The 15,941-nt window shown below is 48.2% G+C and overlaps 1 protein-coding gene across 1 annotated transcript in view; it reads left to right on the top strand.

The window, feature by feature from the left end:
* LOC147673315 (unconventional myosin-Vb-like) overlaps nt 1-15,941 on the top strand; it is a 131,011-nt gene that overhangs the window by 112,142 nt on the left and 2,928 nt on the right. The window contains exons 32-35 of the mRNA XM_086947145.1: nt 240-329; nt 1,238-1,388; nt 1,687-1,981; nt 3,967-4,141. Coding sequence (XP_086803271.1) covers nt 240-329; nt 1,238-1,388; nt 1,687-1,981; nt 3,967-4,141 — 711 coding nt within the window. The remainder of the gene's footprint in view (nt 1-239; nt 330-1,237; nt 1,389-1,686; nt 1,982-3,966; nt 4,142-15,941) is intronic.

Here is a 15,941-nt window from a genome sequence, read left to right as displayed (position 1 = left end):
TGCACTTTTTTTACTCTGAAATAACATAACCAATTCTGTTACTACAGTTACCAAATCATATTCTCACCTTTTTTGTGTTCCCATTGTACTTTAGAATCTGACTTCTTTCAATAAGAAACAGTGAGGTTTTTTTTGATAGATGTAATCCATATTTTGGAAATCTCCTTCCATCGTGGTTTATTAGAGGACGATCATAAATTGTCAGATCGCTAATGAGGATAACCATTTTTTCCATGCAGAAGCATAGCGACGACTTTGAAGTGGCAGCTTTGTGGCTCTCCAACACCTGTCGTTTAGTAAACTGCATGAAGCAGTACAGTGGTGAGGAGGTGAGTGCAATCTAATGTTAATCCGAAACTATGGGCTGACCCTTCACTCCTAATAGCACGCTGCACCACAGTACAATGTTTGTCCATTTTGCTTTTGTGGTCAGCCCATGGCACTGCTTGGAACTTGACGGCGCTAATCGCACAAATATCCTTAACTAAGATGACCCCATACAGCACTCCGTCTTTCCTCTCCTTGTTCTTTTTACCATTATCCTGCACTTGACTTGCTTTGCATGTCATTCAGTTAAGGGTCTAAAGTCCTTAATCCTCTTTTGTATCCCTCAGTTGCATTTCTAGTGCTGTTTCTCATCTTGTGGCACCTTAATCCTGCACACGGGCCATGCTGCTGAAACGCAGTGTCGCATTTTGAATGTCTACTTGTATCGGATTTTTCATCTCGCCCATTTGCAAGCGGCTTAACCTATCTTTTGAAAAGATATGGTGATATCCTAAATTACAGGCTGTCCTTGGAAATTCCTCAAAATATGGGCTCTTGAATGAGTCCTTGCTTGATGATCTTACTGGAAACACACCCAAAGCTTCCTAAACTGGTCAAAAATGCTTCCTGTTTCAATGGAGTATGGACGATTTTGTACACGTGTCCCTATGGACTGGTTTTCTTGATCATAACGTGATCCGAACAGGCAAGGCTGATGTGATGCTTCTGTTCGTGATGTAAATGCTAGCTGTTTCATAAAACTGTTTAAGCATAGTGGCAATACCCAACTTGTGAATGTTACTTCATTCCTTCCTTCCTTCTCATTTCTATATGAGTATTTGAGTTCATATTTTGTTCACATGGCTCAATTCTGCCATGCTGCATCTGTTCTTTTAATTTGTGTCTTTGCATCTCTGCTGAGGTTTGGCCTGTGGTGGATACTGCTGTTAAAATCTATTGTGTTTTGCAGGTCTTCAGCTTGTCGAACACACATGCGCAGAATCGACAGTGCCTGAAAAATTATGATCTTTGCCACCATCGTCAGATATTGATTGACCTAGCCATACAGATCTACCAGCATCTAATTCAGATTGCGGAAGGCCGCCTTCGACCTTTGATTGGTAGGTAATTTCAACTCATGACAGGGGGTTGCACACTACTTAAGAGTCTCTAATCCATCATTGCATTAGACCCAAAGTTGTGATCACCTGCTCCCTGTCCTTGACCAACTAGGTCAGTCTTTATTGATCATCCTCGACCTGCGAACGCTCAGTACATTTTGGCCAACTTGGGCGTCTCGTTCAGCTCGCACACTTATTGTGCATCATAGAAACTGTAAAATGCTCCTTCATAGCGAGTACACCGCTCAGTCCGGCACGGCATGATTGTTAGAATCCATTATATTTTCTCTTTTTCCAGTTGATAGTATGCTTGAAGATCACGCCATACAGGGCCTGGCCAGTGCCAGAATGTCTGCTCCCCGGAGGAGGAGCATGGCCCTCTGGAGAGAGGAAGAGAGCGCGTCTGTTCCTGGAATGAGCTCCATTCTCCGCCAGTTGACTCATTTCCACGAGGTGCTAGGGCGCAGTCAGCTGCAGTCTGACATCATCAGGCAGATTTTCCGCCAGATCTTCCATCTCATCAGCGGCGTTACACTCAACTACTTGCTCCTGAGGAAGGAAACCTGCTGTTGGAAGAACGGGGTTCAGTTGAGGTACGTAGACCATTAGAGGTGTTCATCCTATGAGTTTTACAAAAACAACTGCTCTAGGATGATTGCCAGAAAAAAGATTTTTTGTTGACATGTACAACTGCAATATTTACAGAATCGGAGCATCTTGTAACCACGTTACCAACAAACTGTTTCCAGATCTTTAAGGTTTTTGGTCATGAAAAAATAAGCATACAAGTTTCTCCTAACTTTGTTAGTAAGTTACAAATGACGGTTCAAACCCTGAACTTAATCCATTGTTTTTGTGTTTATTTTTACATGGTAAATGTATTTTGGTGCTGCTCTCAAAGCCCTTGGGTCTAGCTTAAAACTGACTAAATGATAGTTTAGTTGTATGTTGTCCAATGAGGGGTTCGCTGTGAGGAATGTACACGCCTGTGTGTCTGCGGCAGAGAACTTCCAGCACAAGCACGCCTGGACAAGGGTTATTTGACTTGTATGGTACATGGAATTAGAGTACTGCTGATCCAAGATTTGTAGAGATAGCGTTATGTAACTTATTGGTGCCCTCCTTTATCATTTGACAGCAGATAAATTTTGCGAGATAAGGATCGACTGCGTTTGGTTTAACACTTTGTCATATATCTGGTAAAGTAGATTTTTCTCAAGTTCTTAACTAGCAACTTCTTGATGGAGGCCATGTTGAAACCAGGGTGATGTATGTTCTTATTGAACTAAACACAAGCTAGGAGAACCAACTGCATGGGCTGTTTAATTACCTTATGCCACAATCCTTTCACAAAGACGATTTGCAACCTGATACCTGGAGTATTCCCTCAACATATTCACTCTTTGGGTGGGACTTCTCTGTGAAAGAACATACATTGTATCAGCTGATGCCAAGCCCTTGCAGTAGCAGATAAGCTGCTTAACCATTAACTAGGCCATAGCCGCAATCTAGTTGCTCGGTGCAAAATTTGATATTAAAAATACAATCATCCAAGGCAGTCTGCCCATCTGTTTGCTTAGTAACAAGAACAGGACCTTATTGCATCTTACATCTATATCACGTTTTATTCTATCCAACTCAGTTTGTATGTATTTATTTAAAACCCACTTTGCCCACAGAACTTTGGTGACTCTGAAATTATAGAAACTAATATCCTAGAATAGTCGTCTACTAAAAGAATTAATGTGGAATTTAAATTGCGAGGTCTGTTATGTTGTGTGCACTAGCCCTCCACCTTGGAGAAATCCTACTGAAGGAAATGAAAATATCCTAAACAGAACTTTGACGTTTTATGGACAAACTGAGTTGAGTACTCAGGTTTGCAGTACACAACAACCACAAGAGAGTAAAAATAAAAAAGTAAGATAAGGTATCCTTATGACTTTTTTTTTGAGGCCTCACACAATTACCTGAAGAATGGAGATGTGGTGACCAGAGGCAGTTTCGAAGTTTGGTCAAAATTCCATTCTTAAGCATGAGTTTAAAAGAAAGTTTTTGTTTTTTTGTAATATAAATATAAGGTCTAGTAAATTCAGAATTTAGTTTAAACAGTTTTGGGATACTGTCTTGTAGAAACCTTTCAGATGAGCACTTTTTGGAATGTCTTTACTTCAACAGTAGCTGGCCATCCTCTTGTATTTGTTGCCGGTTTGTGGTTTAACATGATTACAGCAGCCCCTGCAATTTGTTTCTGCGCGGAACAAATCTTTATCATTTTGGTGCAGGACTCAAAAGAACCCTTAGGAGTCAAATATGCCTTGAGAAAGGATTGTTTGGGGCAGGACACATGTCAAAGAGCATCCTTTTTTTCAGTGTTGCATATGTTTGAAATTCTGTTTGGGTCCTCCTCTGAAACTGCTGATGCCCCAATATGTTGTCTTTTTACTTCCAGTTTTGAAGTATGTGCAGGAAGTTTTTCTTTACTCACAGTCCAAACTTGCACCTTTTTGTCCCTGCCCAAGTCCACACTTGATCTTTTTGTGTCGTGTGTCCATCCTTAACGTGTCTCTCTTTACAGGTACAACATCAGCCAGTTGGAGGAGTGGCTACAGGTCAGGGGCCTTCGACATACTAGCATTGAAGACGAGCTGCAGCCTCTGATCCAGGCTGCGCAGCTGCTTCAGGTGAAGAAGAAATCTGATGAGGATGCGGAGGCAATCTGCAGCATGTGCACCGCCTTGCTACCGCAGCAGGTAAACGCACACCACGCTATTCACTCTGTCCGTTTGTGTCTTCTCTTTATTTATACCCTTAGTTTCCAACGGCGCAGATTAAAAAGTCATCACAAATGAGATGACAGTATCTTTACTTTTCTCTGATACGCTGCAGAGATTCAGAGGCTCCCAGTTCTTGCTCTATATATTTGGGGTGTATTCTTTCAAAATAATTTTTTATGATTCTGTTCAACATTTTGTTCAGTTAAATTGCACCTATTCAACAGTACAACCTTCGATACAGTTATGAACACTCTGATACTTGTTTGGTACCGGCAACGAGCCACACATTAGGGATCTATTCACAACACAGTACTGGTAAATAAAAAGGTCTCACATGTGTTCCAATATACCAGGCACTTGGTGACTACCCCCTATATGCCTCCCACATGTCCCATACTTTTTTGGAGAGCCTCGGCTTTGGTATACAATTTTCTTAGACTAACTACACCAGTCCAAGTCCTTTTTCCAATAGGACACACTTGGCTGGAGGTTCACCCCGCAGGCCTTAGCTATATTCTTTTTCGCTTTCACTGCCGACAACATGGGTCAAAGCTTGTTGTATTTGTGCCAGGCCTCTTTTAACATTATATAAAGGATGTGCCACCGCGCCTCAAGTGGGACCACCAGGCCCGAGACCTCTGACATAACCCTTGTAGCCTCTGCCCAATACTTCTGAATGGTGGGACAGCCCCACAATATATGGAAATAAGAGCCCACTACTCTTCAGCCCCTAGAACAAATGTCAGTGTCGCCTCGTCCCAACTGATGTATAAGCGGCCTGCAAGAGTAAGACCTATGCAGTATTCTCAATTGTACCAGACGGAAACGAGATTGCATGGCCACCTCCCTTGGACTCTGTAGCCCCTCAACCCAGTCCTCCTCCTCTAAAAGTCCAATATCAGTTTCGTAGACCTCTCTCTGGCCCCCAGGAGGTCAGGCGAGTTGTTCATGATCTTCCTATGTGTAAGAGAGGGGGCCTTGGACACCATTGGATCCAGTAAGAGTCTGTCTTCTAGGGGCGTGTATTCCACTAGCTGTTCTCCCTCCGTTATGTACCTCTATAACGCATGGCTCAGTTGCTAATAATGAAATACTTCTGTTTCTGCCATGCTGTTTGTAGGAAAGTGCCTCTTTTTGCGTGGTTACCACCCACTTTTTGCCTGACATCTGAGGCACTTTGATTTGATGTGTCCTGGGTCCCTGCAAACCAGGTTCCCAGGACCTGGTGTCTTTCCCAAGACTGTACCTTTGTACCCACAATTGACACATCACTGGCGGCAGGTAAGTCCCTTGTAAAAGGTACCATGGGTACTGTGACCAGGGAAGGCCTCTACGGGCTGCAGCACCTATTGTGCCACCATTAGAGGCCCTGTCCCTTAACACCCACATATTGCCATTGCAGGCTGCATGTTTTGATGCAGAAGAGAAGATGTAGCACACATCCCTGCGTGCCATGCCTGCAACCCACTGCCTGGGGCCTAGGTGAGTCACCCCTCTAGCAGGGTAAACTAGCCCTCAGACACTGTAGGGGTATTGCCACTGTACCCTCACCCAAGTACATTCTTAGACATTGTAAGTGTAGTAAAGCCATAGAAAGTATATGGTCTGGGAGTTGGTCATTACAAATTGCACAGTTCCATAATGGCTTTACTAGAAACTGGGAAGTTTGGTAGCAAACTTCTCCACACATTAAACCCACACTGATGCTAGTGTGGGATTTAATGTAAAATGCACTCTGAGGGCATCTTAGAGATGCCCCCTGAAAATTGACCATCCCTGGTGTGGTTTCTAAATGGCTGCCCGCCACTACCCCAAGACTGGTTCCTGCACCCGTGGTTAGAGAGACTCCACTCTGAGTCCAAAAAACAAAGCCCGTCCTGGGCAAGGGTGTCAAGCCTCCTCCCCCAGGATGGGCTGGTTCCACGAAGGGGAAGCTTCAAGGGCCTGCTGCCTTTGGGATCTGTCCCTGCCTTTTGTTGCCCCCAGAAACTGGCTCCCACCGGTTCACCCCCTACTTTGGGCAGGAAACCAAGCTAAGGGGAGATGTGCCCAACTTTGCCAACCCCACCCCTCTGGTGGGGAGGCGAGGTGAAGCACACAACTCGATCCCCTCCATCTTTAAGATGAGGGGACTCTGCTAATTTGGGGCCGGCTCATGCCCCCACCCAGTGATGGGTGGCATTATAGGGGGTGAGACTTCCCCAAGGAAGGGGCCCATTGATCCCAACATGCACAACCCTGTAAATGCCACTAAATGTAGTATTTAGGGGCCACCCTGAACCTTGCCTCCTCAGATTTTGATGAAGTAAGGACAGAAAAGCCATGCTAACCCAGGAAGAAGAGGACACCAACTGCTTTGGCTCCAGCTCTACTGGCCTGTTCTGCTACTACCTGCCTACAGCAAGATCCCTGCGAGTCCAGCAGCCAGAAGCCCCCAGAGAGCCTGCCTGCACTCAACTAACAGTCGGTCACCTGTGAGCACTGGATTTGCTCAAACCAAGACTCGCCCACAGAATCCAGATTCCGACGACTTCGCAATTCTGCACCCAATGCCCATGGCCCGAGTTTGAGTTGCCTAACACCACAAGGAGGTTTCCCTAGCGATCCTGATCTGGTGATCCCCAACCTCCCTCAAGCTTCAAGACGACGCTTGCAACCTCAACCTCAAAGGTCCCCTGACCGCTAATGGAGCTGGTAAAGAAACCCCTGCACCCGACACCCCATGGCCTTGGGTGTCCCACCCGTTGTTTTCCAGGCAACCCCACAAACCCTCTATACCTCTTTAGCCAGTGGTCACCTTGGGAAGACTCCCTGGCCGGGCCTGCAGCAACTTTGCTGAACCGGAGGTCTCCATTGAGAATCACAGGTCCCCGATGTCTCTTAGGCACCCAGCTGCCCCAGTGTCACTGGTGATGCAGCTCCTGTGCTGATTGTTGTCCCCTGCAGTGCTGACCTTAATCCCAGGAGCTTTGCTCACACACCCACGTGGCCTGCTCGTAAGCAATCCCTAACCAAAGGCCCCATTGGCTAACATTAGGCCCCTGCACTCTGCACCTGGCTGCACCAGTGCCACTGGTGGTGCAACTTGTGGTCTTACCTAGACCTTGGGGACCTTTGGTCCTAACCCCCAAAACTCCCAATAGTGAGACGTTTACTTGCCTGTGAAACTGATAACCATTATTCTCCCATCGTAGACTATCTCGTTAGTTTTTGGGCTTAAAATTTTCAACTGTTTTGTATGGAGGAGAAACTAATAACTTAAACCAAGAAAAGTTTCTGTAGTAGGGGATCTCTGTTATAGTCATAATCTAGTGAATAGTCCCGCCCATGTGCGTGGACCCCGGAGCAATCAAAAATCTCTTAAGTTGTCAAATCATGCAGAACTGCAAAGACACTTAAGAGAGAATTTAAAGACAAATAATGCAGCCTATATCCACAGGCTACACTGTCCAGTACTTCAACTAGAAATTCCACCAAAACCAAACCACACAAAACACAGCCTTCCATAGAGAAACTTACCTCTACCAGTAAAAGACTCTGGAATGATAGAGAGAAAGGCATGGACAGACAATCCCCCATAGGCTGTCATTATGTGGCTTAAATAGGATACTGTGCCTTTAAGAGAACTTTCCAGAACGTATCCCAGAATGCACAGCAGGTCCCTTTTACTTTCAGTTATTTTTTCCGGCTCCTGCTTACAGGACCCTGGCATTGAGCTCTCCCTTTTTCAAGGGTTTATATTGGATTATGGTTAACTTTTTGATAAAAGTGTTGGCAGTTTAAATTTCTTGGTGTTTCCCTTCACTCCTGTGTTCAGGTTTTTTAGGGCTTTAAAATGCCTGCTCTTTTCGACAAATGCCCAGCATGTGGAAGGAAGAAGTCCAAGACTGATCCACACAAAGTCTGCATTATCTTTCTCCCTGAAGCACATGTCCCTGAAGAATGTGACATCTGCCAGAACCTCTCAGCAAGAACCCTGAGGGAAAGGCTGAAGATTAGGCTTCAAGGCCTAGAAGAGAGACGGCTGCAGGTGGGTCTGGGCAGGCTGGGAAGGCTCCCTCTGCCTCTGCTGAGGCCTCTGGGGGGCTCCCCAGAGGCAGGAAGACCAGCAAACGGTCCCGGTCTCAGTCGGCGTCGATTGCATCGACGACTACGTCGAGAGGGATGACGGCGGTGTGTTCCCATCTCCCCGGGGCTCCGGGTCGAGACGGCGTGAAGATTCGACGTCTGAGAGCCTTGGTAGGCCTCCGTCGAAACCACCGGCGTCGATGTCTTCGTCGACGTCAGCGTCGAGCTATCGGCATCGAAGGAGAAGCGACAGGCGTCGGCGCTCGTCGTCGAGGCGACACCGCCGTTCGCCGTCGAAGACGGTCGGTGTCGAGGGGGATCCTCTGCGTCTAGGACCTCGAGAAAGCGGACGGCGTCTGAGTCGACGACGCTCGTCGTCTATAATGGAACAGTCGAAGTCGCGGAAGCGGCGTTTGGCATCAAGGAAGGAGAGGTCGACGTTGCGGAGGCGACGTTGACGCTGGAGTCGCGGAGGTGACATTCGACACCGGAAAAGCGACGCTCTGAGTCGAGGAGGAAGAGATCGGCATCTAGGAGTTGTTCCTACTCTCCTAAGTGGCGCAGAAGGAGTTCTGGCGCCAGAAGTCGAGCTGAAACTGGTGGAGGGCGCCGGAAACGGCGATCACCTACTGGAGGGGCTGGTTCGCAGTCCCCTCCTCAGAAGAAGTCACCGGGCTCGGTGTACTCTGTGGTATATACACCACCTCGGCCGAAGGTGCCTCCTCCCCTTGTACCTAAGGAGGATCCTCCCGTCAACCCTCTTCCACCACTTCCTCACTCAGGACAACCACCACCGCTCCGCCGCATGGGCCTGCCCCTCTGCCGGAGATACCTCCTGTTCCTCCGCCACCTAAGGGGACTCCTAGACCAAGACCTTAGGATAGGCCACGGAAGACGCCTCCACGGAAACCAGCGGAGTGCCCAAGAACTGGGAGGTCGCGCTCTTGCTCCAGGAGGAGGGAACAGTCACGCAACAGGTCGTCCACGTGGTTGAGACGCCGCCATAGGAGGCACAGGTCTCGCTCTCATTCGAGATCCTCAGGGACCAGGGACTACTCTCCGACTTTGTCGGGTCGCCGGACACAAGGGTGTCACCGGTTGATGATCTGGTGGCCTTTCACGATGTCCTGTTAAGAGGCGCAGCAAAATTGGGCATCTCCTTGACGGTGCCCACGCCCAAGACATCTGTAATTTTCGAGACACTGCACCAGAAACACCATCTCGTCTACTACTGCCACTGGTGCCAGGCCTGGAGGAATCGGCCATGGATCTTTTTCTCACCCTGGCGGTGAGTAAGGCGGCCCCCTTGAGACTACAGAAAAAATACCGGGCTCCCGATTCTGATCCAGCTTTTCTAAGGGTGGAACCTCCTCCAGATTCTGTGATTGTGACGGCGGCCCGCAAACAGCATGCTACCACCCCGTCATCCACAGTTCCCCCAGACAAAGAGTCTAGATGGATGGATTCGGCTGGAAGGAAGGTGTGCAGTACATCGGCGACCTCTATGAAGGCTGCGAGTGCCACAGCTTTGTTGGGACGCTATGACCGTGCCCTCTGGGACTCCCTCCAGCAGTTTGCGGAACACTTGCCTCGTGAGAAGAGGGAAGATTTCCAGGAAGTGTTAAATGAAGGGATGCTGGTGGGGAATCGGATTATCAGCGCTGCAGCCGATTCGTCCCTCTTGGTGGCGCATGGCTTTTGCCATGGGATTAACCAGCGACGACATGCCTGGCTCCGCCTTACGTCACTGAAACCTGACGCACAGCAAAGGGTTGCCAATCTTCCATTCTCTGGCAAAACCCCATTTGGGAAACATGCGGATGATGAAATGGCCCGCATGAAGGCGGATGCCGAAACACTCACGGCTGTGGGTCTAGAGAAGCCGAAAGAGATGAAGAAATCGTACCGCCTGTTCCAAAGACTGTTTGGGGGACAGGGCAGAGGGCGTGGCCAAGCTTCGGGACAGTCACAGCAACAACAGCAGTTCCGTAAGCCGTTCCAGAAACGCCCGAAGGGCAGAGGCGGCCAACAGTCTGCACCAGCGACCAAAGGCCCGACCGGGTCGAGGCCCTGAGAGCTTACTTCCCCCGGATCCGTTACCCACTCCGGAAGGCGGAAGCATTCAATTTTTTCTGGCCGAGTGGAGAAAAATTACTCTGGACAAGTGGGTGCTGAATATGGTTTGCAATGTATACAGTCTTCGGTTCACCAGCCCGCCTCCAGCAATTCCACCGGTTCGCTCGCAGTTTCAGCTGCGCGAGCTCCAGGCGGAGGCCGATATCCTGTTAAGGAAAAGGGCGATAGAAGACGTACCTCTGTCTCCGAGAGGAAGAGGTCTGTACTCACGGTTCTTTCTGGTTCGCAAGAAGGACAAGAACGAGTTCAGGCCCATTCTGGACTTGTGATAAGCATACAAGTGGATTCGCTGAGAGAAGTTTCGCATGCTGTTGTTGCATCAGATTTATCCTCAGTTGCAACAGGGAGACTGGCTATGTGCTATATACCTACAAGATGCGTACTTCCATGTGCCCATTGCACACAAACACAGGAAGTTCCTGCAATTCCAAGTCCGCGCCAATCATTATCAATGCACAGTAGTCCCATTCGGACTAAAGTCTGCGCCGAGAACGTTCTCGAAGTGCATGGCGGTGATAGCAGCACACCTGAGGAAGAACAAGGTGTTTGTCTACCTGTACCTGGACGATTGGTTGATCAAGGCCTCCTCCTTCTCTGAAGCTCAAGCACACTTCCAGAAGACGTGCGTTCTCTTAAACAAGCTGGGGTTGAACATCAACATGTCCAAGTCTGTCCCGACTCCGGTCCAATGCATACAGTACTTGGGAGCCTCCAATACGCTGTCAGCAAGCGTGTCTCCTTCGGAGGAGCGACGATTATCACTCCTTCGGAAGGCTCAGGCTCTTATGACCACTCCATCTACAACAGTGAGGACAGTGTCTTCTCTACTGGGATCGATGGCCTCTTGTATCTTCCTGACGCCACACGCACGACTGCACATGAGACCGTTGCAAGAGTGTTTGGAGGACCAGTGGGATCAGAGGAAAGGATCTTGGGACGGCAAGATACGACTGTCTCTGCCTGCCCTTCAGTCGCTGAAGTGGTGTTCAGCGGAGAATCTCCTCAGAGGGGTTCCCTTCCACAAGGACATTCCCACACAGACTGTCGTGACTGATGCTTCTCTCCACGGTTGGAGGGCGCACTCCGGAGACCTACAGATTCAAGGAACGTGGTCCCCAATGGAGGCCACGTATCACATCAATTTCCTGGAACTCAGAGCTGTCCACTTGGCACTGAAGGCCTTTCTTCCTTCCTTTCAGACCAACTCTCTGCTTGTACAGACTGACAATACGACCACAACGTATTACCTCAACAAGCAGGGGGGTTCGAGATCACGCACTCTGTCACAGGAGGCGCAGGCGATCTGGCACTGGCTTCTGGCCAGAGGACTGACTATAATGTCTACCCATCTGCCAGGTGTGCAGAATGTTCAGGCGGACGCACTGAGCACACGGATTCAGGAAAACCACGAATGGGTCATAAACGACGAAGTACTAGGAGAAGTCTTCGCAAGGTGGGGGACTCCAGACGTAAATCTGTTCGCCAACGCCGAAAACAGCAAATGCCGAGACTTCGCCTCCAGGTACTACCAGCAGGGGACGCTGGGGAATGCGCTATGGATCAACTGGTCGAACAGCTTTCTGTACGCTTTTCCACCCATTCCCCTGATTCCGGCGGTGCTCATCAAGCTGGCCCGGTCCAGGGCGTGGGTGAAACTTATTGCCCCGGAATGTCCCAGGCAGTGGTGGTTCACAGACCTGCTTCACCGGTCTCGCCTTCCTCACATACGGCTGCCGTGCAGGCCGGACCTTCTCACGAAGTTCGGGGGGGCAGATGTTGCACCCCAACCTCTTGTCTTTGAGTTTGGCGGCATGGCTCCTGAGAGAGTGCAATATGGCCATTTGAATCTGCCCGAAGATTGCATGGACATACTGAAGGAGTCAGAGACCTTCCACTCAGACCTCCTATGCTTACAAGTGGAAGAGGTTCTGTATCTGGTGCAAGTCCAAGAACTATGACCTGACGACGTGCAAGGAAGATGTCATCCTTCCTTACATTCTACATTTGGCGCAGTCGGGCCTTAATGTTCATTCCATTAAGGTTCATCTTGCTGCATTGACTGCCTACAGAAAATGCCCTTCACAGACTTCCTTCTTCCAGATCCCTGTGATCAAAGATTTTTTGGAAGGCTTGAAGAAAGTGTTCCCTCCTGTCAGGCTTCCTTCGCCTTCATGGGAATTGAATTTGGTGCTGTCCAGATTGATGAAGGAGCCTTTTGTACCTATTCATAAGGCTTCGTTGCAGCACCTGTCCTGAAAGGCGGCGTTCCTCGTGGCCATAACATCGGCCCGCCGGGTAAGTGAAATTCAGGCGTAATGTTGCCAAGAACCTTATACTGAATTTCATGCTGCTAAGGTTGTTATGCATACTCACCCTAAATTTCTTCCCAAGGGTATTTCTGATATTCATGTCAACCAGACCATAACGTTGCCTAAGTTTTTTCAGAATCCTTCATCTCCACCTGGATGTTAGGAGAGTGTTGAAATTTTATCTGGATAAAACCAAAGATATTCGTAGGTCAGACCCATTATTTGCCAATTATGAATCGGTCAGGACGAGTCTTGCTACCTCCAAGCAGTCCATCTCTTCGTGGATTGTGTCCTGCATACAGTTGTGTTACCAAAAAGCTAATAAGACCTTAGGCGGTAAACCTAAGGCTCATTCCACCAGGGGAGAAGCTGCCACGACCGTTTTACTCGTAATGTTCCGATTGCAGAGATCTGCAAGGAGGCCACTTGGAAGTCGGTTCAAAACTTTTCTAAGCATTACTGTCTGGACACTGATGCCAGGGCAGATGCTCAGGTTGGGCAGACTTTGTTGCGGAATTTGTTCGTACAATAGTGGTGTGTATTTTCTTCTCTCCACCGCAGCTTTGGTGTGGGGATGGGCTTGCCATTCTATTCACTAGATTATGACTATACACAGAGATCCCCCTACTACAGAAGGAGTAGTTTCTGTCCTGTAACTCCAGTTCTGTAGTAGGGGTATCTCTGTTATAGTCATAAGCGCCCGCTTTCCACCCCGGTGGAGAAAGATATTTATGTAAGGAATGGTACAGGTCTGGTGTGCTATGCCTTCCAAAAGAACTGAAAGTAAAAGGGACCTGCTGTGCATTCTGGGATACTGGAAAGTTCTCTTAAAGGCACAGTATCCTATTTAAGCCACATAATGGCAGCCTATGGGGCTTGTCTGTCCATTCCTTTCTCTCTATCTTCCAGAGTCTTTTACTGGTAGAGGCAAGTTTCTCTATGGAAGAAACTGGGCAGGCTGTGTTGTGTGGTTTGATGGTATTTCTAGTTGAAGTACTGGACAGTGTAGCCTGTGGATATAGGCTGCATTATTTGTCTTTAAATTCTGTCTTAAGTGTCTTTGCAGTTCTGCATGATTTGACAATTTAAGAGATTATTTTTGATTGCCGGGGTCCACGCACATGGGCGGGACTATTCACTAGATTGACTATAACAGAGATACCCCTACTACAGAACTGGAGTTACAGGACAGAAACTACTCCATCCATTTGATGCTATCAAACGCCATACTTGTGTTTAAGGCAAGCGGCACAGCCTCCTCTCCCTGACCATATGCAATACCCCATATAGACCTGTACGATTCAGTTTGGTGTTTCTAAGGGGCATGAAGCCCGACTTATCAGAGTGTATCACCAATGAAATTACTGTACAGAGTTTTGAAGCCAGGGCCTTAGCCAGAATCTTCACCTCCAGATTTAACAACGATATGGGCCGGTAAGAGCTACACAACTCCGAAGGTTTGCCCTGCTTGGATAGGACCACGATGGTAGCCATGCGCTGGTCCATGGGCAGATACCTCTCATCCCTGGTAGTCTGGAACATTTTTAGCATTTGTCGTTGCACCTTGCCCACCACTCCCTTATAGAGTTCTACTCTAAGACCGTTCGGACCCGCAGCCTTACCGGACTATAGATCTCTGATGGCTCCCTCAATTTCTACCACTGTAGAATCTTGATCCAATGCATTTCCATCATCAATTGACAGTAAGGGGCGAGACATGTCTCGTAAGAGCTCAGTGCAATCCTCAGCAGATTTCACTGAGACATGCATGTATAACTGTTCATAATCAGTAAATGCTCCTGCTATCGTCCCTCTGGTTGTGTGCACAGTCCCATCTGGCTCCTGTATTTCCTGATCCCAGTTTCTTCCCTGGTCCCTCGGCTCTATCCATGCTATCATTTTACTAGCCTTATCCCCTATGTCCTACAGTCTTCTCTGCATCCGGGTCCAGTCTACTGTCAACTTCCTCATTTCCTGTTTCTTCAGTCGAATTTGGTGGGGGATGGAAGAGGCAGGGGTCCTAGCAACCAATTAATTACTCTGCCTCTAATTGACCTATTTCCTGTCCAATATTGTCATACTTCAGTCTTTGATCCTTCCATCTGCTCTCCATCATTGCTTGGACATGCCCATATATGCCCACCTTACAATCTTACCATAGCGGTGAGGAAGCCATCCCCTCATGCTCTTTAAAATATAAGTCTGTCTGTAATATGATCGTCTACATAAGTTTTGTCCTTGAAGAACCAGGATTCTAATCTGGAGGGGAAGAGTGTCATCCAGTGGAGGGCCCCACTATAGCGCCTTCACTGGAGAGTGGTCTGAAATATCACGCCCCCCTTTGTGCTGCAGAACTGAATAGACCAACGTGAGAATGTGTGAGGATATAACCAGTTGGGAGTAGCTACCGTGTGCTTCAGAGTAGTACGTATATTGTCTCAGCACAGGGTTGTGGTCTCGCCTAAGGTCCAGCTACCCTATTGCCTCCACAAATGACCTCAAGGGTTCTGCACCCCTTTACCCTGTCACAGGAATTCGAGACCCTGTCTCTGTTGGTCCATGACCACATTCATGTCCTCCCCCTCTTAGCCTTTGCATTGGCGTTGTACCCGTGTTGGGAAGTTGGAAGAAGCGAACCACTGCATCTTCATACTGAAGGTCCCTATGGGGCGTGCCGCTTGCATGATAGCGTCTCTGTCCCGGTAGTTCAAGATCCGTTCTGTGATCATATGAGGGGGAGCTCTGGGTTTCGGTTTGAGGATAGGCGCCCTATGTGCTCGCTCGATAGTGAAATTCGACAAGTGTTTAGGGTGCAAGTGGTTAATTATGAAGTTCTCTAGGAAGAGATCGACACTGTGCCCCTCTCGGACCCCCTGACCACTTGTATTTATCTTTGCGCCGGCCCCTCCTGGTCCGCCAACTTTGTTGCCATGACGGCATGTTGCTTGGTGAGATGGTCACTTGCTGTTCCAGCTGTTTGGATGATTGTTGTATGGTGTCTCGGTTAGATGTGTGTCCATTGTTCTGCCTACTGTTCTCCTCAGTCGTTAATTATTATGATTGTTACAGTCTTGAGATTACTCATGAAATATCTAAGCTATGTTGGGCGTGTGCTCAGCGTGCTATTAACTATTGTTTCCTTACTAAAGGTGCTGTTGCGTATGCACTAGTCTACCAATAATGGCTCTGTAGTCGTAACTCATGCACAGTCCCGACTACATTCACTGTTGAGAGCGAAACCAGTTTGGGAGGAAAGGGGGTTA

This window comes from Lissotriton vulgaris, chromosome 12, assembly GCF_964263255.1.
Source record: "Lissotriton vulgaris chromosome 12, aLisVul1.2, whole genome shotgun sequence".
In the NCBI taxonomy this organism is placed as follows: domain Eukaryota; kingdom Metazoa; phylum Chordata; class Amphibia; order Caudata; family Salamandridae; genus Lissotriton; species Lissotriton vulgaris.
This window is presented reverse-complemented; position numbering and strand designations above follow the sequence as displayed.